At 47.6% G+C, this 25,851-nt stretch overlaps 1 protein-coding gene across 1 annotated transcript in view; it reads right to left on the reverse strand.

Annotated features, from left to right (window-relative positions):
* Positions 1-25,851, reverse strand: part of LOC144672870 (SCO-spondin-like) — a 163,001-nt gene that overhangs the window by 35,314 nt on the left and 101,836 nt on the right. The window contains exons 12-17 of the mRNA XM_078534859.1: positions 15,764-15,891; positions 15,178-15,287; positions 12,348-12,497; positions 10,450-10,574; positions 8,457-9,402; positions 7,586-7,679 (exon numbers count right to left, since the gene is read on the reverse strand). Coding sequence (XP_078390985.1) covers positions 7,586-7,679; positions 8,457-9,402; positions 10,450-10,574; positions 12,348-12,497; positions 15,178-15,287; positions 15,764-15,891 — 1,553 coding nt within the window. The remainder of the gene's footprint in view (positions 1-7,585; positions 7,680-8,456; positions 9,403-10,449; positions 10,575-12,347; positions 12,498-15,177; positions 15,288-15,763; positions 15,892-25,851) is intronic.

Here is a 25,851-nt window from a genome sequence, read left to right on the forward strand (position 1 = left end):
ATCGGGGACAGTCAGGAGAGGCAGTGACAGATCAGGGACAGTCAGGAGAGGCAGTGACTGATCAGGGACAGTCAGGAGAGGCAGTGACTGATCGGGGACAGTCAGGAGAGGCAGTGACTGATCAGGGACAGTCAGGAGAGGCAGTGACTGATCAGGGACAGTCAGGAGAGGCAGCGAGTGATCAGGGACAGTCAGGGGAGGCAGCGACTGATCAGGGACAGTCAGGAGAGGCAGTGACTGATCAGGGACAGTCAGGAGAGGCAGTGACAGATCAGGGACAGTCAGGAGAGGCAGTGACTGATCAGGGACAGTCAGGAGAGGCAGCGAGTGATCAGGGACAGTCAGGAGAGGCAGTGACTGATCAGGGACAGTCAGGAGAGGCAGTGACTGATCGGGGACAGTCAGGAGAGGCAGTGACTGATCAGGGACAGTCAGAAGAGGCAGTGACTGATCAGGGACAGTCAGGAGAGGCAGTGACAGATCAGGGACAGTCAGGAGAGACAGTGACAGATCAGGGACAGTCAGGAGAGACAGTGACTGATCAGGGACAGTCAGGAGAGGCAGCGAGTGATCAGGGACAGTCAGGAGAGACAGTGACTGATCAGGGACAGTCAGGAGAGGCAGCGAGTGATCAGGGACAGTCAGGAGAGGCAGCGAGTGATCAGGGACAGTCAGAAGAGGCAGTGACTGATCGGGGACAGTCAGGAGAGGCAGTGACTGATCAGGGACAGTCAGAAGAGGCAGTGACTGATCAGGGACAGTCAGGAGAGGCAGTGACAGATCAGGGACAGTCAGGAGAGACAGTGACAGATCAGGGACAGTCAGGAGAGACAGTGACTGATCAGGGACAGTCAGGAGAGGCAGCGAGTGATCAGGGACAGTCAGGAGAGGCAGTGACTGATCAGGGACAGTCAGGAGAGGCAGCGAGTGATCAGGGACAGTCAGGAGAGGCAGTGACTGATCAGGGACAGTCAGGAGAGGCAGTGAGTGATCAGGGACAGTCAGGAGAGGCAGTGAGTGATCAGACAGTCAGCGTGGTTTTGTTAGGGGAAGATCGTGTCTTACTAACTTAATAGAATGTTTTGAGGAAGTGAGAAGGAGGATTGATGAGGGTAGTGTAGTGGATGTTGTCTACATGGATTTGACAAGGTCCCACATGGCTGACTGGTCAGCAGGTCTCGTGAGATACAGGGGTAGGTGTCAGGTTGGATCCAAACTCGGCTCAGTGACAGGAAACAAAGGGTAATGGTCGATGGTGTTTTTGCGAATGGAAAACAGTTTCCAGTGGAGTTCCACAGGGCTCAGTGTTGGGACCCTCACTGTTTGTTGTATATATTTAGACTTAAATGTGGGAGGTATGATTGGGAAATTTGCAGATGACACAAAAATTGGCCGTGTAGTTGGTAGTGAAGACGATAGCTGTCGACACCAGAATGATATCAATGGTTTGGTTGAGTGGGCAGAGAATTGGCAAATGGAATTCAATCCGGAAAAGTGGGAGGTAATGAATTTGGGGAGGCCAAACAAAGTCAGGGAATACTGAATAAATGGGAAATTATTGAGAGGATTGAGAAAGTGAGAGACTTTGGAGTGCAAGTCCACAGGTCCCTGAAAGTGGCAGGACAGATGGATTAGGTGGTAAAGAAAGCATATGGAATGCTTCCCTTTATTGGACTTGGTATTGAATACAAAACAAGGGATGTACTCAAGGAGCTGTATAAAATGCCGGTTAGGCTATAGAGATGGTCAATGGCAATCAGTCTCCCGTCACCTCGGGAGTTCAGCTCTTCTGTCCATGTTTGAACCAAGGCTGTAATGAGGTCAGGAGCTGAGTGGCCCTGGCGGAACCCAAACTGGACGTCAGTGAGCAGGTTATTGCTAAGCAAGTGCCGCTTGATAACACTGTTGATGACCCCTTCCAGTACTTTACTGATGATTGAGAGTAGACTGATGGGGCAGTAATTGGCCGGGTTGGATTTGTCCTGCTTTTTGTGTACAGGACATACCTGGGCAATTTTCAACATGGACAATAGTCAGCAGGAGATTTCCTTGCCCATGTTTGACCTGATGCCATGAGAATTTATGGGGTCTGGATTCGATGTTGAGAACTCCCAGGGCAACTCCCTCCCAACTGTATACCCCCGTGCCTCCACCTCTGCTGGGTCTGTCCTGCCGGTGGGACAGGACATACCCAGGGATGGTGATGGTGGTGTCTGGGACATTATCTGTAAGGTATGATTCTGTGAGGATGACTATGTCAGGCTGTTGCCTGTCTAGTCAGTGAGACGGCTCCCCCAATTTTGGTACTAGCCCCCAGATGTTAGCACGGAGGGTCGACAGGGCTGCGATTGCCATTGTCATTTCCGGTGCCAAGATCATAGAAACATAGAAACTAGGAGCAGGAGTAGGCCATTCGGCCCTTCGAGCCTGCTCCGCCATTCAATATGATCATGGCTGATCTATCACAACGTCATACTCCCGCTCTCTCCCCATATCCCTTGATGCCTTTAGAGTCCAGAAATCTATCTATTTCCTGCTTAAATATATTCAGTGACTTGGCCTCCACAGCCTCTGTGGTAGAGAATTCCACAGGTTCACCACCCTCTGAGTGAAGAGGTTTCTCCTCATCTCAGTCCTTAATGGCCTACCCCGTATCCTGAGACTGTGACCCCTTGTTCTAAATCCCCCAGCCAGAGGAAACATCATCCCTGCATCCAGTCTGTCCATCCCTGTCAGAATTTTATATGTTTCAGTGAGATCACCCCTCATTCTGTCTAAGTGAATACAGGGCCTAGTCGGCCCAATCTCTCCTCATACGACAATCCTGCCATCCCAGGAATCAGTCTGGTGAACCTTCGCTGCACTCCCTCTATGGCAAGTATATCCTTTCTTGGGTAAGGAGACCAAAACTGCACACAATACTCCAGGTGTGGTCTCACCAAGGCCCTGTACAGCTGCAGTAAGACATCCTTGCTCCTGTACTCAAGTCCTCTCGCAATGAAGGCCAACATACCATTTGCTGCCTTAACTGTTTGCTGCACCTGCATGCTTGCTTTCAGTGATTGGTGTACAAGGACACCCAGGTCCCTTTGTACATCCACATTTCCCAATCTATCACCATTTAAATAATATTCTGCTATTCTATTTTTCCTACCAAAGTGGATAACTTCACTTATCCACGTTATACTGCATCTGTCCACTCACTCAACCTGTCTAAATTGCCTTGAAGCCTCCTAACATCCTCCTCATCGCTCACATTCCTACCAAGTTTTGTGTCATCAGCAAACTTGGAAATATTACATTTGGTTCCCTCATCCAAATCATTGATATATATTGTGAATAGCTGGGGCCCGAGCACTGATCCCTATCGTACCCCACTAGCCACCACCTGTCACTCCGAAACATACCCATTTATTCCTACTCTCTGCTTCCTGTCTGTTAACTAATTCTCAGTCGATGCCAATATATTCCCCCCAATCCCATGTGCTTTAATTTTACACACTAACCTCTTATGTGGGACTTTATCAAAGGCTTTCTGAAAATCCAAATACACCACATCCACTGGTTCCCCCTTATCTATTCTGCTAGTTACATCCTCAAAAACACTCCAATAGGTTTGTCAAACATGATTTCACTTTCATAAATCCATGCTGACTTTGTCTCATCCCACTGATACTTTCTAAGTGTCCTGTTATCACATCATTTATCTAGCATTTTCCCTACTACTGATGTTAGTCTAACTGGTCTGTAATTCCCTGTTTCCTTCCTCCCTCCTTTTTTAAATAGTGGGGTTACATTTGCCACCCTCCAATCTGCTGGGACTGTTCCGGAATCTACAGAATTTTGGAAGATGACAACCAACACACCCACTATTTCCATGGTCACCTCCTTTAGTGCCCTGGGATGTAGATTATCAGGCCCTGGGGATTTATCGGCTTTCAGTCCCATTAATTTCTCCAGCGCTATTGTTTCAGTAACACTAATTTCCTTCAATTCCTCCTCTTCACTAGACCCTTGTTTCCCTCGTATTTCTGGGGAGTTATTTGTGTCTTCCTCCATGAAGACAGAACTAAAGTAGTTGTTTAATTGTTCTGCCATTTCCTTATTCTCCATTTTCCTGCTTTTCCTGTTGTGTTTTTGCACCAGAAGGGAATATAACTGTTGGAAAGCATCCGTTCGTCAACACCAGCTGGGTCCTGTTTCATTCCTTTGAGGCTTTATGTGGTTTTGATGCTCAGACATTTCAGAGGGTATTTAAGAGTCAACCACATTGCTGTGGGTCTGGAGTCACATGCAGACCAGACCAGGTAAGGACAGCAGATTTCCTTCCCTAAAGGACATTAGTGACCCAGATGAGTTTTTATGACAATTGGTGAGAGTTTCATTTTTTTTAATTCCAGATTTATGAATTGAATTTAAACTCCATCAGCTGCTGTGCTGGGATTTGAACCCATGTCTCCAGGGCAATAGCCTGGGCTTTGGGATTACTAGCCCAGTGACATTACCACTACGCCACCAACCCCCCCCTAAATCCTCTTGGACCCTCTTTGCATCTTCCTCACTACTCACATTCCCACCTAGTTTTGTGTCGTCAGCAAACTTGGAAATATTATATTTGGTTCCCTCATCCAAATCATTGATATATATTGTGAATAGCTGGGGCCCGAGCACTGATCCCTGCAGAACCCCACTAGTCACCACCTGCCAACCTGAAAATGACCCATTTATTCCTACTCTCTGTTTTCTGTCCATTAACCAATTCTCTATCCATGCCAGTTTATTATCCCCAATCCCATGTGCTCCAATTTTGTCTCCTAACCTCCTGTGTGGGACCTTATCAAAAGCTTTCTGAAAATCCAAATACACCACATCCACTCCGTTTATCTATTCTGCTAGTTACATCTTCACCAAACGCCGACAGGTTTGCCAAACATTATTACCCCTTCATGAATCCATGCTGACTGTGCCCCATTAGACCATGACTATCCAAGTACCCATTTATCACATCCTTTATAATAAATTCCAGCATTTTCCCTACTATTAATGTTAGGCTAACCGGTCTGTAATTCACCATTTTCTCTCTCCCTCCTTTCTTAAACAGTGGGGGTTATATTTGCTACCTTCCAATCTGCAGGATCCATTCCAGGATCTATAGAATTTTGGAAGATGATCACCAACGCCTCTACTATTGCTACAGCCAGCTCTTTCAACACCCCTGGATGAAGATCAAATCCCGGGGATTTATCAGTCTTTCACTTGCATTGCCATAGCCCCCAGGGCGAGGGGTGAAGCACTGGAAAATGGGATTAGTGCAGTCAGGTCTTTGTTGACTGGTGTAGGCACAATGGGCCGAATGGCCTCCTTCTGTGATGTAAACGTCTATGAATCTATTAGCAACATTCAGTTGCATTAATTTCTGCAGTGTCACCTTTTTTTTTACTCATACGAATTTCTTTCAGTTCTCCACTCTCGCTAGGCCCTTGGTTCCCTAGTATTTCTGCAGATTTTTTTGTATCTTCCTCCATAAAAACAGACACAAAGTATTTGTTTAGTTTCTCGGCCACTTCCTTATTCCCCATTATAAATGTTCCTGTCTCTGCCTGTAATGGGCCCACGTTTGTTTTTACTAAGCTTTGCCTTTTCACATACCTATTGAAGCTTTTTCCTGGTGACCATTCTCATGTTTCTCGTGCGTTGACTCTCACATTCTATCTTCTCTTCCTTTATCACTTTCTTGGTCCCTGTTGAATTCTAAAAAGCTCCCAATCCTCAAGCTTACTATTATTTGGTAACTTTATAAGTCTCTTCCTTTGATCTAATGCAATCTTTGACTTCTCTTGTTAGCCAAAGTTGGATCATCTTTCCTACTGGGTTTCTGTGACTCAAAGGAATGTAAATTTGTTGTAAACCATGTATTAATTATTTAATTCTGGCTATTGCCTGTCTACTGTCATAGCTTTTGATGTAGTTCCCCAATATACACAATATCCCAATATACCCTTCTTACCTTTGTAGATTCCTTGCTTTAGGTTTAAGGCACTAGTTTCTTATTGAACTACATTACCTCCCAACTTCATGCAAAATTCTATAATAGTATGGTCGCTCTTCCCTTTACAACATGATTATTGACTAGCTCGTTCTCATTTCACAATACTACATCTAAAAATGCCAATTCTCTAGTTGGTTCTTCAACATAGTGTTCCAGAAAACCATCTCATATTCATGGAGGGGATGGACTCTGTGTTCACTGTTGGTGGGGGGTGAGCTCTTTGTTCACTATTGGTGGGGGTAGGCTCAGTGTCCACTATTGGTGAGGCAGTGGTGGGGGGGGAGAGCTCTGTGTTCACTATTGCTGGAGGTTGTGATCTGTGTTCACTATTGGTGGGGAGTGGGACTTGTGTTCACTAGTGGTATGGGATGGGCTCTGGGTTCACTATTGGTGGGGGATGGGCTCTGGGTTCACTATTGGCGGGGGATGGGCTCTGTTCACTATTGGTGGGGGGTGGGCTCTGTTCACTATTGGTGAGGGGTGGGCTCTGTTCACTGTTGTTGGGGGTTGGACTTTATGTTCACTATTGGTGGGGGTTGGACTTTATGTTCACTATTGGTGGGGGTTGGACCTTATGTTCACTATTGGTGGGGGTTGGACCTTATGTTCACTATTGGTGGGGGTTGGACCTTATGTTCACTATTGGTGGGGGTTGGACTTTACTTTCACTATTGGTGGGGGATGGGCTCTGTTCACTATTGGTGGGGGTTGGACTTTACTTTCACTATTGGTGGGGGATGGGCTCTGTTCACTATTGGTGGGGGTTGGACTTTATGGTCACTATTGTTGGGGAATAGGCTCAGTGGTCATGATTGGTGGGGGGTGGAATCTGTGGTCACTATTGGTGGAGATAGGCTCATTGTTCACTATTGGTGGGGATGAGCACTATGCTCATTATTGCTGGGAGATGGTCTCGGTGTTCACCGTTGGTGATTGGTGGGCACTGTGTTCACTATTTATGGGAGTTGGGCTCACTGTTCACTATTGCTGGGAGGTGGGCTCTGTGGTCACTGTCGGTGGGGGTGGGCCCTGTGTTCACTATTAGTGGGTTATGGGCCCTGTGTTCACTATTGGTTGGGGGTGGGCTGTGTTCACTGTTGGTGGAGGTTGTGACCTGTGATCGCTATTTATGTGGAATGGGATCTGTGGTCACTTTTGGTGGGGTCTGGGCTCTGTGGTCAGTATTGATGGGGTCTGGGCTCTGTGGTCAGTATTGATGGGGCCTGGGCTCTGTGGTCAGTATTGATGGGGCCTGGGCTCTGTGGTCAGTATTGATGGGGCCTGGACTCTGTGGTCAGTATTGATGGGGCCTGGGCTCTGTGGTCAGTATTGATGGGGCCTGGGCTCTGTGGTCAGTATTGATGGGGCCTGGGCTCTGTGGTCAGTATTGATGGGGTCTGGGCTCTGTGGTCAGTATTGATGGGGCCTGGGCTCTGTGGTCAGTAATGATGGGGCCTGGGCTCTGTGGTCAGTAATGATGGGGCCTGGGCTCTGTGGTCAGTAATGATGGGGGGGTGGGTTCTCCAATTTACTCACCAGTTTTGGCAATCCTGAGCGATTATGGTTCCGACAGGAAACTCGGCTTCTCCCCAGTAACAGGAACATTCCGAGGGCTCAATACATCCGGAATCTGTCCGGGAATAAGACCAGGAATTACATCCATGGCATCAGCTTTTGGGGCAGGGGTGTGAAGATTGTCAGTACCCTCTGGGGTCGGAGTAGGGATGGTCAGTACCCTGGGGGAGGGGGTGGGGATGGTCAGTGTCCTGCGGGGAGGGGGTGGGGATGGTCAGTGTCCTGGGGGGAGGCAGGACACTGACCATTCCCACCCCCTCCCCCAGGACACTGACCATCCCCACACCCACATCCTTCCTTAAATAAGGAGACCAAAACTGCACACAGTATTCGAGGTGCGGTCTCACCAGTGCCCTGTATAACTGAAGCATAACATCTTCACTCTTATGTTCAATCCCTCTCTTCACTCAGCAATCTTCACTAAACAACCTGAGCAGTGGTTTGTGATCTGACACTCTGGCAAAGTGTTTACCGTGTACATATCGATGGAACTTCCTTACTCCAAAGACAATAGATAAGCCTCTTCTTCAATTTGTGAGTAACCTTTCTCAGCTGCAGAGAGGGTTCTAGATACATCTCGGACTGGCTTTTCAGGTTTGATTTCTGTGTTTTGTGTTTGCCGCAGGGTTTGTCACATCCTTTCTGATTTCACATTGGGCCACATTTCTCTTTGCTGAAATCTCAGCTCGGGTCAGTTCAGGGGCTGAGTTAAGTTCCATGACTTTTCATTCTGATGCCTCTTCTGTCCACATCAACTGATCCTTCAGTTCTCCTGTCCCTCTTCTGCATCTTTTGGTTTCCACTTGGAACATTGAACATTGTTGGTTTTTACCTTCCAGCTGTTCCATCAGTTCATTCAGGGTGGACCTGCTTTGGTTCAGTGTGGGGTTCAGGGTGGTCCTGTGTTGGTTCCGAGTGGGGATCAGGGTGGTCCTGTGTTGGTTCAGGGTGGGATCAGGGTGGTCCTGTGTTGGTTCCGAGTGGGATTCAGGGTGGTCCTGTGTTGGTTCAGAGTGGGGTTCAGAGTGGTCCTGTGTTGGTTCCGAGTGGTCCTGTGTTGGTTCTGAGTGGTCCTGTGTTGGTTCAGAGTGGGGTTCAGAGTGGTCCTGTGTTGGTTCCGAGTGGTCCTGTGTTGGTTCCGAGTGGTCCTGTGTTGGTTCAGAGTGGTCCTGTGTTGGTTCCGAGTGGTCCTGTGTTGGTTCCGAGTGGTCCTGTGTTGGTTCCGAGTGGTCCTGTGTTGGTTCCGAGTGGTCCTGTGTTGGTTCCGAGTGGTCCTGTGTTGGTTCCGAGTGGTCCTGTGTTGGTTCCGAGTGATCCTGTGTTGGTTCCGAGTGGTCCTGTGTTGGTTCCGAGTGGTCCTGTGTTGGTTCCGAGTGGTCCTGTGTTGGTTCCGAGTGGTCCTGTGTTGGTTCAGAGTGGTCCTGTGTTGGTTCCGAGTGGTCCTGTGTTGGTTCCGAGTGGTCCTGTGTTGGTTCAGAGTGGTCCTGTGTTGGTTCCGAGTGGTCCTGTGTTGGTTCCGAGTGGTCCTGTGTTGGTTCCGAGTGGTCCTGTGTTGGTTCCGAGTGGTCCTGTGTTGGTTCCGAGTGGTCCTGTGTTGGTTCCGAGTGGTCCTGTGTTGGTTCAGAGTGGTCCTGTGTTGGTTCCGAGTGGTCCTGTGTTGGTTCCGAGTGGTCCTGTGTTGGTTCCGAGTGGTCCTGTGTTGGTTCCGAGTGGTCCTGTGTTGGTTCCGAGTGGTCCTGTGTTGGTTCCGAGTGGTCCTGTGTTGGTTCCGAGTGGTCCTGTGTTGGTTCAGAGTGGCACATTATTCATTTAGCCTCTTTTCATGATTTTCCCATGGAGCCAACTCTGACCTGCGGGATCTGTGCTTCCTATGAAAATGTTTCTGTTCTTCTATCTCATTCCAAAAATCTCCATTATATTCCCTTTTCAACTCCGGGTTTCTTCCTGTTCAGATGTGAAAAATTTCTGACCAGTTTAATCTGATTTCCTTCAACTAATCACAGCCTAGAAGGCTAGGTCCTTCTCCAGGTACAACAGTCACTAGTAGCTGGGCTGTCTGTTGTCTGTGTGATACAGGTACAGAGGTGATGCCTTTCACCTGTATGGCTTCTCCTGTGTATGTTCCTAACTGAGCAGCAGCTTTCTCCAAACTCAATGGCTGGGTACCTTCTCTGAGGTAATTAAAGATGTTTTCTCCCACCACTGTGGTCGATGTTCCTGTGTCAACCTCCATGAGCAGAGGCTTTCCATTTACTTGAAGGGTAACAGTGATTGGTTCAGTTTTCCTGACCTCCAGATTGTGTAGGGAATAAACGTCAGCCTCAGTCACTTCTGGCTCATCTATATTGTGCACTTCATTTAATTTGACCTGCTTTCTGAATACTGCCTTAATCTAGTCCCGCACCGTTTAACAACATGCCCTTTCTTTGTGACAGTAGTGGCATTCTGCCTCTTTAAATCTGCAGGTTTCAGGTACATGATTTCCCCAACAATGATAACACTTTAACTTCTGGGTTACTGGTGAGCTGCTTCCTGTATTTCTGTTTGTTTTTCTAGCAGTAGAGACCATGTCCTGCTTTGCGATAGCCTCCCTGGTCTTTGTGTCACAGCCAGCGGCAGGTTCCTGCCCTAACTACAGAACAGCCCCATGTTGCACACTCTGCAGAGCCTGTGAATCCCTCTCAGTGCTCCCCATTGCCAGCGCTATCTCTGTGGCGTGCTTCAGGTCTACGTCACCTTCTCCAAGAAAACAATGCTGTATGGCGTCATCGTTTAACATCATCGAGGGTTTAGACTGAAAATGTCCCTTGATGAGGTCGACTAGCTCGGTGAAGGATCTGGAATTTGGTGCGTTTGGAGCCATCAAGCTTCGGATTAAAGTTACACATTTTGCTCCCACAGACACTTTGGAGAATTTCCTTCTGCTTCTCCTCCCCTGGGATTTCGTTAGCTACAAAGTAGAAACCTAATCGCTCAATGTATTGACTCCAGTCCTCGACAGACAAGTCACACGGGTCAATCCTGCCGAAGGGAGGCAGTGCTGGTGGGTAAATGTCTTTACTTCCTTCCCTTAAAATATGGGAATACTCGTAGTCGCGAGGTGAGCTGCTGCGTTGGTGCCATTTATCCTCATCACCAGGGGTAATAAACTTGGAAAGCAGGAGTAGGTTTTTGTAAGAAACAGTAAACTTCATTTACAGGGTCCTGGTGAGGCTAAATACTTGTTCCAGGAACAAGGTTAAAAAGCTCCGCCCCTTAGATTCCCTGTGCTTAGGGCTGATTCGTCTGTACAGTCACATGATCCGCATAACCGTAAGAAATGGTTTAGCTAACAATTACTCCAATGGGGATGGTCAGTGTCCTGTGGGGTGGGGGTGGGGATGGTCAGTGTCCTGGGGGAGGGATTGGGGCTGGTCAGTGTCCTGGGGGAAGGGGAGGGGGAGGGGGTGGGGATGGTCAGTGTCCTGGGGGAGGGGTTGGGGATGGTCAGTGTCCTGGGGGAGGGGGAGGGGTTGGGGATGGTCAGTGTCCTGGTGGAGGGGGAGGGGGTAGGGATGGTCAGTGTCCTGGGGGAGGGGTTGGGGATGGTCAGTGTTCTGGGGGAGGGGGAGGGGGTGGGGATGGTCAGTGTTCTGGGGGAGGGGGAGGGGGTGGGGATGGTCAGTGTTCTGGGGGAGGGGGAGGGGGTGGGGATGGTCAGTGACCTGGGGGAGGGGGAGGGGTGGGGATGGTCAGTGTCCTGGGGGAGGGGGTGGGGATGGTCAGTGACCTGGGGGAGGGGGAGGGGGTGGGGATGGTCAGTGTCCTGGGGGAGGGGGAGGGGGTGGGGATGGTCAGTGTTCTGGGGGAGGGGGAGGGGGTGGGGATGGTCAGTGTCCCGGGGGAGGGGGAGGGGGTGGGGATGGTCAGTGTCCCGGGGGAGGGGGAGGGGGTGGGGATGGTCAGTGTCCTGGGGGAGGGGGTGGGGATGGTCAGTGTCCTGGGGGAGGGGGTGGGGATGGTCAGTGACCTGGGGGAGGGGGAGGGGGTGGGGATGGTCAGTGTCCTGGGGGAGGGGGAGGGGGTGGGGATGGTCAGTGTCCTGGGGGAGGGGGTGGGGATGGTCAGTGTCCTGGGGGAGGGGGTGGGGATGGTCAGTGACCTGGGGGAGGGGGAGGGGGTGGGGATGGTCAGTGTCCTGGGGGAGGGGGAGGGGGTGGGGATGGTCAGTGTCCTGGGGGAGGGGGTGGGGATGGTCAGTGTCCTGGGGGAGGGGGAGGGGGTGGGGATGGTCAGTGTCCTGGGGGAGGGGGAGGGGGTGGGGATGGTCAGTGTCCTGGGGGAGGGGGAGAGGGTGGGGATGGTCAGTGTCCTGGGGGAGGGGGAGGGGGTGGGGATGGTCAGTGTCCTGGGGGAGGGGGAGGGGGTGGGGATGGTCAGTGTCCTGGGGGAGGGATTGGGGCTGGTCAGTGTCCTGGGGGAAGGGGAGGGGGAGGGGGTGGGGATGGTCAGTGTCCTGGGGGAGGGGGAGGGGGTGGGGATGGTCAGTGTCCTAGGGGAGGGGGTGGGGATGGTCAGTGTCCTTGGGGAGGGGGTGGGGATGGTCAGTGTCCTGGGGGAGGGGATGGGGATGGTCAGTGTCCTGGGGGAGGGGGTCGGGATGGTCAGTGTCCTGGGGGAGGGGGTGGGGATGGTCAGTGTCCTGGGGGAGGGGGTGGTTCTCTCTATTTGTTGCATTTCTCACCGTGACAGAAGGTTCCCTCGGGGCAGAAACAACCCTCGACACACGAGATGGGGGGGCAGTGAGTTTTCAGCACCCCCCTGAGGTCAGCACATGTCTGGGGGCAGGTGGAGCCACAGGCCTCATACACCTCCCCCTTCTCACACTGTATCGCTGTCCGACAGAGAGAGAGAGAGAGAGACCGTTAGCTCATCACAATCCAGCTGATTGTCCTCCGACACTCACCCATCTCCCCCCGTATCAAACTCCGCAAAACCCCCCCAAATCCAGGAAATCCCCCAAAAACCAACCCCACCCCCGAACCGGAGACAGAGAGACCATCAGATCATCGCATTCTGGATACAGGTTAACTTCCACACCCAGTAAATCCCAATCCCAAAAACCACCCCAAGACCAACCCCAATCCCAGAAACTCACCCGAGACCGACCCCAATCCCAAAAACTCACCCGGCTCCGACACCAATCCCAGAAACTCTCCCGAGACTGACCCCAATCCCAAAAACTCACCCGGCTCCGACCCCAATCCCAGAAACCCACCCGAGACCGACCCCAATCCCAGAAACCCACCCGGCTCCGACCCCAATCCCAGAAACCCACCCGAGACTGACCCCAATCCCAAAAACTCACCCGGCTCCGACACCAATCCCAGAAACTCACCCGAGACTGACCCCAATCCCAGAAACTCATCCGAGACCGACCCCAATTCCAGAAACTCACCCGAGACTGACCCCAATCCCAGAAACCCATCCGGCTCTGACCCCAATCCCAGAAACCCACCCGAGACCGACCCCAATCCCAGAAACTCACCCGAGACCGACCCCAATCCCAGAAACTCACCCGAGACTGACCCTAATCCCAGAAACTCACCCGAGACTGACCCCAATCCCAGAAACTCACCCGAGACCGACCCCAATCCCATAAACTCACCCAGCTCCGACCCCAATCCCAGAAACTCACCCGAGACTGACCCCAATCCCAGAAACTCACCCGAGACCGACCCCAATCCCAGAAACCCACCAGAGACTGACCCCAATCCCAGAAACTCACCCGGCTCCGACCACAATCCCAGAAACTCACCCGAGACCGACCCAAATCCCAGGAACTCACCCGAGACTGACCCCAATCCCAGAAACCCACCCGAGACCGACCCCAATCCCAGAAACTCACCCGGCTCCGACCCCAATCCCAGAAACTCACCCGAGACTGACCCCAATCCCAAAAACTCACCCGGCTCCGACCCCAATCCCAGAAACCCACCCGAGACCGACCCCAATCCCAAAAACTCACCCGGCTCCGACCCCAATCCCAGAAACTCACCCGAGACCGACCCCAATTCCAGAAACTCACCCGAGACCGACCCCAATCCCAGAAACTCACCCGAGACTGACCACAATCCCAGAAACCCACCCGGCTCTGACCCCAATCCCAGAAACTCACCCGAGACTGACCCCAATCCCAGAAACTCACCCGAGACCGACCCCAATCCCAGAAACTCACCTGAGACTGACCCTAATCCCAGAACCTCACCCGAGACCGACCCCAATCCCAGAAACTCACCCGAGACTGACCCCAATCCCAGAAACTCAGCCGAGACCGACCCCAATCCCATAAACTCACCCGGCTCCGACCCCAATCCCAGAAACTCACCCGAGACTGACCCCAATCCCAGAAACTCACCCAGCTCCGACCACAATCCCAGAAACTCACCCGAGACTGACCCCAATCCCAGAAACCCACTTGGCTCCGACCCCAATCCCAGAAACTCAGCCGAGACTGACCCCAATCCCAGAAACTCACCCGAGACTGACCCCAATCCCAGAAACCCACCCGGCTCCGACCCCAATCCCGGTTAAACTGAAGATTCCTGATGAAGAATCACATTCGATTGGAAATGTTAAATCTTTCTCCAGTTTCTTGTTTTCCCTTGAGTTGAGGATTTGGGGCTGATGTAATATTTTGATGTAAGATTTTGATGTAATATTGACGCTGATTAATTTAGCTAATCGGTTAGGAAATGAGAAACTGTTTCCTTTGCTGGGAACCAGGAGCAGAGTAAGAGTCAGGCCGTTCAGGGGTGATGTCAGGGAGAACTCCACACAAGGATGAGTGGGACTCTGGAAGCCCCTCACCCAGAGGCTTTGGAATGTGTGGGTCAATGGGACTGTGAATAAGTGAACAGAAATGGACAGATGTTGAAGTACAGATCAGCTGTGATTGACTGGAATGAAAGGGATGGACCAGCCTCCTGGGCTGATTCCTGGGATGAAGGGGTTGACTTATCAAGAACGGCTAAACAAGTTAGGCCTTTATTCATTAGAGTTTAGAAGAATGAGGGGTGATCTTATTGAAACATACAAGATTCTGAGGGGGCTTGACAGGGTAGATGTTGAGAAGATGTTTTCACTAGTGGGGGAACCTCGAACGAGGGGACATAGTTACAGAATAAGGGGGCACTCATTTAATACTGAGATGCGACGGAATTTCTTCTCTCAGAGTGTAGTGAATGTCTGGAATTCTCTACCACAGAGAGTTGTGGAGGCGATAACACTGGAAGTATTTAAAGAGGAGGGAGGTAGATTTTTGAAATATCGGGGAGTTGAGGGCTATGAGGAACTGGCAGGAAAGAGGAGTTGAGGCCTGGGGCAGATCAGCCATGATCTTATTGAATGATGGGGTAGGTTTGAGGGGCAGAATGGCCGACTTCTGCTCCTAATTTTTATGTTCTTATGTTCCTCTGTTCCTACATTTCTAGAGAGACAAGCACCCCCCTCCTGTCATCAGCCGAGATCTATCGATATGAGAGAAGATTTGTGGAGCTGTGCTGGGTACATACGGCAGAGGTCCTGAGATCTCCAGCGGATGTAGACTCCCCTCTTGTTACATTCTTCAGTGTAAGTAGCAATGGCTGTACATAGACACTCGCAGTCTCCTCCAGTGTCACACCTGCACACATCCAGAGAAAAACAGTAAGATCCCAACAGTGACCTCACATCCATATCTAACAGCAGAGGCTGCCTGAACCCAGCCAACATTCTCAAAGTAAACAAAAATACAAAATACTGGAAAAACTCAGCCGGACTGACAGCATCTGTGGAGAGAAACAGAGTTAACGTTTCGAGTACTGATGACTCTTCTTCTGCTCTGAAGAGTCATTCGAAACGTTAACTCTGTCTTTCTCTCCACAGACGCTGTCAGACCTGCTGAGTTTTTCCAGTATTTTGTGTTTTTGTTTCAGATTTCCAGCATCCGCAGTATTTTGCCTTTATACTCAAAGTACAATTCATTTATCCACCGTCTAGAGTCCCAGGGACTGAGGGAGTCCAGGAACCTGGAACTCCCAGGAGTTTGGAGACTCTGGGGCCTGAGACTCAAGGGAACAATGAGACTGGAGGGTCCCATCGCCTGAATGTTTTACTCACCCACAAGCATCAAAGACACACCACTCATAGAAGGGCTGGTATGGAACCTCCTGGTGACAGGGCTGGAACAGAGTCTGGCTGATGGTGCTGCAGCGCTTCCGAGCCCACATTACACGGTGAGGATTTTCCTGGGGGTTTGAAGAGGGACAGAATGTTGGAGGTCATGACTCTGGATTTAGCACAGCGAGAGGAGCACGATCCACGGCAACTTCTCAGTATATACACACCCCACAGGCTCAGACACACCCAGTGGGCACACACCCAGTGCATTCACACACACACACACACACACACTCCAGAGGCTCAGACACACCCAGTGGGCACACACCCAGTGCATTCACACACACACACACACACACACTCCAGAGGCTCAGACACACCCAGTGGGCACACACCCAGTGCATTCACACACACACACACACACCCAGTGCATTCACACACACACACCCAGCAGGCACACACCCAGTGCATTCACACACACACACACACACACACACACACACACACACACACACTCCAGAGGCTCAGACACACCCAGCAGGCACACACCCAGTGCACACACACACACACACAACCAATGCCCACACACCCACATCCAGTGCACACAGAAACTCACACCCAGCACTCTTTCCAGAGTGCTTGCCCTTGTCCTGCTATCATGACATTCTGCTTTCTGACCTAAACACCACCATCAGCGCCTCCATTAGCCCGTACCACTATCATTAACACCCCTTTGTCCTTTTGTCCATGACATCTCTGGCAATCTCTCCTTTGCCTCCGCCTATTGCTGGCCCTCTATCCAACTACACCTGCCCCATCCCCCTTAAACAGTAGGAATTTCTTCACATTTCTATTTCTCTTTAGCTCTGAAGAGTCATACGGACTCGAAACGTTAACTCTGTTTCTCCCTCCACAGATGCTGTCAGACCTGCTGAATTTTTCCAGCATTTTGTGTTTTTGTTTTGGGCTGGTATTCATATTGCTACTCTCCTTTTTTAATCCATGTTCTGCCCTTTTGCTGTTATGTGATCCTGTATCAATTAACACTGTTATCTCCAGCAAAGAGGAGTCCAGACGGCTGTGTTGCCTGCCCAGTGCCAGGGTTCAGGACATCTGCTCAGGGCTGAAGAGGAACTTGTGAGAGGGGGAGGGTCCAGTTGTCATGGTCCATGTAGGTACCAACAACATAGGTAGAACTAGGAAAGAGGTTCTGCAAAGTCAGTATGAGGAGCTAGGTACCAAATTAAGAAGCCAAACCTCAAAGGTAATAATCTCTGGATTATTACCTGAGCCATGTGCAAATTGGCAAAGGGTAAATAAGATTAGGGGGATGAGTGTGTGGCTCAAAGACTGGGTGTGGGAGAAGTGGGTTCCAGTTCATGGGGCACTGACACCAGTACTGGGGAAAGTGGGATCTGTATCGTTGGAACAGTCTACACCTGAACCATGCTGGGACTGGTGTTCTTGCTTAGATAGGGAGGTAGAGAGGGTTTTAAACTGAATGGTGGGGATCAAATTTGGGAAGATGTGGTAAACCAAAGAGTAGAGACAAGGCAAGAGAGACAGGTATTAATTCGGGAAATGATGAAGAGACCATGACAGGAAAGGTCATAGAATACAAATCAAAGAGTAAATCAGCAGATAAGGCTAGATGCTACAAAAATAATAAAAGGACAAAACTAAAGGCTCTGTATCTAAACGCACATAGCATTCGAAACAAAACAGATGAACTGATTGCACAAATAGAAATGAATAAATACGATTTGATAGCCATAACAGACATGGCGACAGGATGACATACATTGGGACTTGAATATTGAAGGATATGTGACATTTAGGAAGGACAGGAAGTTTGGAAAAGGTGGAGAGGTGGATCTGTAAGTTAATGATGGTATTAGCACGTTAGAGAGGGATGAAATAACTGCAGGGAATCACATTGAGGATACCCTCCATCGTGTTGTGTGGCACTACCACCATGCTAAATAGGGTAGATTTCGAACAGATCTAGCAACTCAAGACTGGGCATCCAAGAGGTGCTGTGGACCATCAGCAGCAGCAGAATTGTACTCAAACAGAATCTGTAACCTCATGGCCCGGCATATCCCCCACTCTACCATTACCATCAAGCCAGGGGATCAACCCTGGTTCAATGAAGAGTGCAGGAGGGCATGCCAGGAGCAGCACCAGGCATACCTAAAAATGAGGTGTCAACCTGGTGAAGCTATAACACAGGACTACTTGCATGCCAAACAGCTTAAGCAGCAAGTGATAGACAGAGCTAAGCAATCCCACAACCAACGGATCAGATCTAAGCTCTGCAGTCCTGCCACATCCAGTCGTGAATGGTGGTGGACAATTAAACAACTCACTGGAGGAAGAGGCTCCACAAATATCCCCATCCTTAACAATGGAGGAGCCCAGCACATCAGTGCAAAAGATAAGGCTGAAGCATTTGCTACAATCCTCAGCCAGAAGATGGACTGCAGCAGTTCAAGAAAGAAGCTCACCACAGCCTTCTCAAGGGCAATTAGGGATGGGCAGTACATGCTCTCCTATCAGCAAAGCCCACATGCTGTGAATACATTTTTAAAAAGAAAGGTTAAGTGAGTGGGCAAAAATCTACAAATGGAGCATAATGTGGGCAAATGTGAAATTGTTCATGTTGGCAGGGAGAATAAAAAAGAAGCTTATTATCGAAATGGTGGGAGATTGCAGAGCTCTGAGATTCAGAGGGATCTGGGTGTCCTAGTGCATGAATCACAAAAGGTTAGTATGCAGGTACAGCAGGTAATTAGGAAAACTAATAGAATGTTATCATTTATTGTGAGGGGAATTGAATATAAAAGTAGGGAGGTTATGCTTCAGTTATACAGGGCATTGGTGAGACCACATCTGGGGTATTGTGTACAGTAGGGTAGGTTTACTAGACTAATACCTGGAATGGGTGGGTTCTTTTATGAGGAAAGGTTGGACAGGTTAGATTTCTATCCACTGGAGTTTAGAAGAGTAAGAGGCAACTTGATTGAAACATATAAAATCCTGAGGGGTCTTGACAGGGTGGATGTAGAGAGGGTGTTTCCTTTTGTGGGGGAATCTGGAACTAGGGGGTCACTGTTTAAAAATAAGGGGTCACTCATTTAAAACAGAGATGAGGAGAATTTTTTTCTCTAGAGGGTTATGGGTCTTTGGAACTCTCTTCCTGAAATGGCGGTGGAAGCAGAGTCTTTGAATATTTTTAAGGCAGAGCTGGATAGATTCTTGATTAATAAACATAGAAACCTAGAAACTAGGAGCAGGAGTAGGCCATTCAGCCCTCCGAGCCTGCTCCGCCATTCATTATGATCATGGCTGATCATCCAACTCAATAACCTGCTCCCGCTTTCTCCCAATATCCATTGATCCCTTTCACCCCAAGAACTATATCTAACTCCTTCTTGAAAACATACAACATTTTGGCCTCAACTCCTTTCTGTGGTAGCGAATTCCACAGGTTCACCACTCTCTGGGTGAAGAAATTTCTCCTCATCTCAGTCCTAAATTGTCTACCCCGTATCCTCAGACTGTGAGCCCTGGTTCTGGACTCCCCCACCATCAGGAACATCCTTCCTGCATCTAACCTGTCTAGTCCTGTTAGAATTTTATAGGTTTCTATGAGATCCTCCCTCATTCTTCTGAACTCCAGCGAATATAATCCTAATCAATTCAATCTCTCCTCATATGTCAGTCCCGCCATCCCAGGAATCAGTCGGGTAAACCTTCGCTGCACTCCCTCTATAGCAAGAACATCCTTCCTCAGATAAGGAGACCAAAACTGCACACAATATTCCAGGTGTGGTCTCACCAAGGCCCTGTACAATTGCAGCAAGACATCCCTGTTCCTGTACTCAAATCCTCTGGCTATGAAGGCCAACATACCATTTGCCTTCTTTACTGCCTGCTGCACCTGCATGCTTAACAAGGGGGTGAAAGATTATTGGGGGTAGGTGGGAATGTGGAGTTGAGGTTACAATCAGATCAGCCATGATCCTATTGAATGGTGGAGCAGACTCGAGGGGCCGATTGGCCTCCTCCTGCTCCTAGTTAATCTGTTTGTATGTTTGTTCGTATGCTTCTTGGAAGTCCATGTACACCACATCAACAGCAACAACCCTCTCTGCTAGATCAAAAATTTCAATCAAAACAGTTTAACACAATTTATCATCTCTCCAGCCTTGCATTCACCTGTCCCATCCCCCTATTTACATGTGAACATACAAATCTTTTGGTCATTTAATGAATCTCATTGCTCAATACCAGGTCTGGTATAGTCCACTCTTGGGTTTGCTCCAGAACATGATGTCCTAAGAAACTATCCTGAAAACATTCTATGATCTCCTCATCTATGCTACCTCTGCCCATCTGACTTTTAAAAATTCATTCACGGGATGTGGGCTTCACTGGCTGGACTAGCATTTATTGCCCACCCCTAATTGCCCCTTGAGAAGGTGGTGATGAGCTGCCTTGTCGAAGCACTGCGGTCCATGTGGTGTAGGTACACCCACTGTACTGTTAGTCTACATGCAGTTTGAATTCCCTGTGATTGTCGCTGTACCTCTGACAAGCTCCCATTTTCTCTCCCTTTATATTCCATCCTACCACGTGGTTATTGTTCGGGGGCCTATACACTACTCCCACAAGTCACATCTTCACTTTATCATTTCTCATCTCTACCCAAGCCATATCTACATCGTGGTTCCCTGATCTTAGGTCATCCCTCTCTAATATGCTAATAATATCATTAATTACCAGAGGTAACCCCCCACCTTTTCCTAACTTCCTGTCCTTCTTAAATGTCACGTACCCTTCAATATTCAGGTCACAGTCTATGTCATCCTGTAGCCATGTCTGTCATGAAGCTATTAATGTATATAATATTTTGGAAAATATTTCTGTTTTAAAATAGAGGGTTAGTCTCTAACTGTATTAAAGCCAGTTAGTCTGGGTTCTTTGTTGGGTATTAGTGTTGATATGTAAGGGAGATAGCTGCATTTGCATTTTTGAATAGAGCATTCAAGAAGTGGGGTGAAAACTTGACACCTTTCTAGCAGATACCAAGTGATATGTTTATATTACTAATAAAATTGGTACAATGAATGTGGTTTGATTGTTAAAAGGTAAAGTTCAAAGAGGCTGGTGACAATGAGAATTTGAATTCAATCAGTGGTGGTAGGTATAACTTCAGTAGTTTTCGGGTGTGCAGGGCAGAGGCAATGTGAGATCAAAAGGCAGCTGCAAACCTCCAACTGGCTCCACAGTGAAAAGAACCTCATTCTGAATTTATAAGATGAAAATTCTTTGCCTGGTGTTTGGTTAAGTCTATGGGTTGTTGTTGTCTTAATGGAGATTAGTTTGGGAATTTGTTAAAAGCTATGATAGTAGTAATTTGTAACCATGTGTATATACATTTTAACCTGTGTAAATTAATAAAAGGTTTCACTTAGTTTAATGTAAAACTCCGAGAACTGGTGGTCTGATTCCTGAGTTTAGTGTCACATCTCATATAGTACGCTTAAAATTATAGGTTATGACAGTTGTTTAAAGTTTCTTTCTGGGATTTTTAAATAACTCCGCTTTACCAACTGCTTCAGTTATAACAATTGGGGGCTGTGCCAGGATAAATTATATTTCTAATTCCTCGATTGGTTAGGAATTGGTGAATCTTAAGCTTACGAGTACGAGAGGCACTTTGGATTCAGGAGTTGGTGAGGTATTTTAGAAGGGGTGAACTGGCAAGATGGATTTGGCAATTGCTAAGACTTGTCTGGGAGTAGAAGGGATAACTCTGATTGGGTTGGATAAAATAACAAAAAGTAAGTTAACAGAGTTGGCAGTTAAGTTGCAATTGGGTTTACCTGCAGGAGCTAGGAAATCAGATATAGTTAAAAATAAAGCACAGCATCTACAGTTGGAAGTGAAACCTGACACTAGTGAGCCACAGCTGGAGGGAGTGAGACTTCAGTTACAAATGAAGAGGCTTGAATTTGAACAAGCAAAGGACAGAGAAATGGCTTTTTAAAGGGAATTAAAAATTGTGAAGATAGAGATGGAGGGAAGAGGAAAAGAAAGAGAGAGAGAATTCCAACTGCAAATGTTGGTAGTTAGAAAAGAGATGCCAGTGGGTGAGGAAGGATTTATCTCTAGAGCAGATCCCCGTGGGGATATGTTTAAATTTGTACAACCTCTTCCAAAGTTTGAGGAAACAGATATTGAAGCATTCTTTATTTCATTTGAGAAGCGAGCTAAACAGATGAAATGACCATTCTGTAGGACAAGCAGCAGAGAGAGCTGATGATTATGAGCTCGTTCATAGAGCTAAACCTTTTCTCGTCACCCTTTCAAATTGGAAAAGGATAAAAAGTGGGAAGGTGTAAGGAAGATGGGTAGTCAGGGAAGAGAAGGCATAGCTGGAAGTTCCCAGAGAATTTTTTCCCAGAACAAAAAGGAAGGTGCTGAAGGTAGAAGTGACATTCGAAAATTGAGGTGTTTTCATTGTAATAAAGTGGGGCATATGAAGTCAGTGTGTTGGAGATTGCAGGGAAAATCTGTAGGAATTACTGGGGTACAGAAAAGCTCTGGAAGTAAAAGTATTGTGGGTTCTGAGGTTCAGGTACAGGAGAAACCTATGGTTTGTGTACAGGTGAAACAGGGAGAATGAATGATAGGTAAAGAAGTGGGAATGTGTTCACAATTTACTCAAGAATTCTGAGGGGCAGGTTGCAGAAATGTTTAAAGATTTTGTATGTGAAGGGAAAGTCTTTCCATGTGTACAGGTGGAGTGGGTAAAGATTTTAAAATTTTAAGAGACACAAGGGCTAGTCAATCCTTACTGTTGTGGAATAGTGATATTTGCTGTTCAGAGGGAGTGTTGCAGGAGAAAGTAATAATAAGTGGGGTTCATGGAGTTGCTAAATCTATTCTGTTGTGGAAGGTAAATTTAAAGAACAGATGGAAGACAGGTGAAGTTATAGTTGGAGCGGCGGAGAAATTGCCAATTATAGGGGTTCAATTTATTCTGGGTAATGATATAGCTGGATCGCAAATGTGGGTGATGCCTGTGGCAGTTGAGCAGCCTGTAGAAGTGTTTCCAACAGAAGTTCTCCAGAAGGAACATCCTGGATTGTTTCCTGATTGTGTTATAATGAGATCAAAGGCCCATTGGGAAGAATTAAATAAACAAGATAAGCAGGCAGTTCAAAGGCAAGAAGAAGGTGTTGAAATCCAATTAGCTGGCACTGTGTTTGATAACATTGTTCAGGAGGAGGGAATTCAGGTCAGTTCAGTTGAAGTGTTTAACTCAAAGAAGTTATTGGAGTTACAGGAAAATGATTCACAATTAAAACAGTTATATCAGAAAGCTTATTCAGAAACTGAAGCAAAATGTATTCCAGTGTATTATTATCTTTGAGGGAAAGTATTAATGAGAATTGATGATCGGATTATGTCTCAGCAAATGAAAGCTGGAGGGAGGTGCATCAGATTGTTCTCCCATTAGGGTATAGAAATGAGATTCTGAGGATTGCTCATGAAATTCCAATGGGGGGACATTTAGGAATTAGGAAAACACGGGAAAAGATACAGGGGTTTTTTTTTGGCCAGGATTGCATAGGGATGTAGTCAAATTCTGTACAGTCTGTCATATGTGTCAAATAACAGGAAAACCACAAGCAGTGATTAAGCCGATGCCTTTAATTCAAACACCAGCATTTGAAGAACCTTTTACCAGGGTCATGATTGATTGTCTAGGACCCCTCCCTAAGACCAAAAGCGGAAATCAGTGTTTATTGACAATAATGGATGTGTCTACCAGGTTTCCTGAAGTGACACCTTTAAGAAATATTACAACTAAGAAGGTTGTGGAGGTGTTAATTAAATTTTTTACAAGATATGGTTTACCTAAGGAAATACAATCAGATCAGGGGTTAAATACGATGTCATAGCTGTTTAAGGAAGTAATGAACAGTTTGGGAATAAAACAGTTTAAGTCAACAGTTTATCATCCAGAGTCACAAGGAGCTTTGGAAAGATGGCATCAAACTTTAAAAACTGTGATAACAGCACACTGTCAGGATTATGCACAGGATTGGGATACGGGAATTCCATTTTTGTTATTTGCTATTTGAGATGCTCCTAATACATCGACTGGTTTCATCCCTTTTGAACTAGTTTATGATCATGAGGTAAGGGGACCACTGAAACTGATTCATGAGAAACTGGTGGGTCAAAATTCAGAAACTACTCTCCTGGACTACGTATCAAATTTCAGGGAAAGATTGGACAGAGCATGTGAGTTAGCTAGGGAACATTTAAAGATGTCACAGCAAGTGATAAAATTGAAAGCAGCTAACAAGGCTAACATTCATAGTTATGTTTCTGGAGAGAAAGTCTTGTTACCAGTGCGAGGGGATTCCTTAAATGCAAAATTTAGTGGTCCTTACAGGATTGCAAAGAAATTGAGTGAAGTAAATTATTTAATAAATACTCCAGATAGAAGAAAGAAGTAGAGAGTGTGTCATGTAAATACTCTTAAAAAGTACTTTGACAGGGAAGAGGAACAAAAAGAGATGTTAGTGATGGTGGATGATGAGAAAGCGGTAGAAGTGCAGGATTCTGAAATTGATTTTCCTCTAATCACATTGGATAATGAGGGGGTGCTTTAAAATTTAAATGAAATATTGAGTTACAGTCCAAGCAAGTGTCAAAGTGATTTGGAAAAGCTATTGCAGTCACACAAACCTATTTGTGTAAATAAGTTGGGAAAGACACATTTAGCTTTACATGATGTATGTATTGAAATATCATCTTCAATAAGGCAACAACCTTATAGATTAAATCCAATAAAGTTATCACAAGTACAAAAAGAAATTGATTTCATGCTTCAAAATGATATCATTGAGTCTGATTGCAGTAACTGGAATTCACCTATTGTACTGGTACCGAAACCAGACTATGGGCAGAATTTTCTGCCTGTCGGGCGGGTGGGCCCGACCCAATCTCCAGTGGGCAGGGAGATGATCCTCGCTGGAGAAGTGGGCCCTGCCACCATTTTACATGGATGGTCCAATTAAGGCCCACCCAGTGTGACGTCCGGCGGGAAGTGCAATGCGCTCCCTGTGCGGGGTGGGGGGGATTCCCCAAAAGCGAGAGTGCGCTCTGAACGCATGCGCACGGAAGAGTGCACACCTCCCTGAGGCTAAGTACTGCCTCAGGGAGATCACTTACAGTTTTAAAATGTTAAAAATAGAAAACAAAAACCCTTAACATGTCCCACTCATGTGACAATGTCACACGAGATGGGACGTGTTCATAAATTACACTAAAACTTTATTGAACTTTTTAAATCCCTACATGAAGCCTCATCCCGCCGCTGGATGAGGTTTCGTGTTTTTTCTATTTGCCGCCGGGGCTCCTGGCCAACCCACCAACCTTAAGGTTGGACGGGCAGGTCCTTTACTTGGTTAAATGATCCTGTCAATGGCGTCAAGTGGCCATTGACAGGTCAGAGGGCCCGCAGCTGATTTTGCTGTGCTCCTGCCTTCCTGAAAATTTAAATGGGGCGGGATGACATCGGGGGTTCCGCCCAACATCATCCCGCGTCATTTTACACATTGGCGAGCGGGCCCCACCCCCCTGCTCACCGATGGCAAAATTCAGCCATGTGGACTATCGAAGGGTGAATGTGGTGACAAAAGCGGATTTATATCCCATACCGCGGTTGGAGGATTGTATTGAGAAAGTAGGAGAATCAAAATTTATCACAGAGATTGACTTGCTAAAAGGATATTGGCTGGAACCATTGTTGGAGAGGGCAAAGGAGATATCAGCTTTCGTAACACCAAGTAGACTCTATCAATTTAAAGTCATGCCATGTGGTATGAAGGATGCACCTGCGACATTTCAAAGACTGACAAACAAAGTAATTGTGGGTCTAAGTAACTGTGCTGTTTATATTGATGGTCTAATAGTTTTCAGTCAGATGTGGGAGGAGCATTTACAGCATCTGGAAGAATTATTTACTCGACTACAAGAAGCTAATTTGATGATGAACTTGG

This window comes from Cetorhinus maximus, unplaced genomic scaffold, assembly GCF_964194155.1.
Source record: "Cetorhinus maximus unplaced genomic scaffold, sCetMax3.hap1.1 HAP1_SCAFFOLD_135, whole genome shotgun sequence".
NCBI classification, from domain to species: Eukaryota; Metazoa; Chordata; class Chondrichthyes; order Lamniformes; family Cetorhinidae; genus Cetorhinus; species Cetorhinus maximus.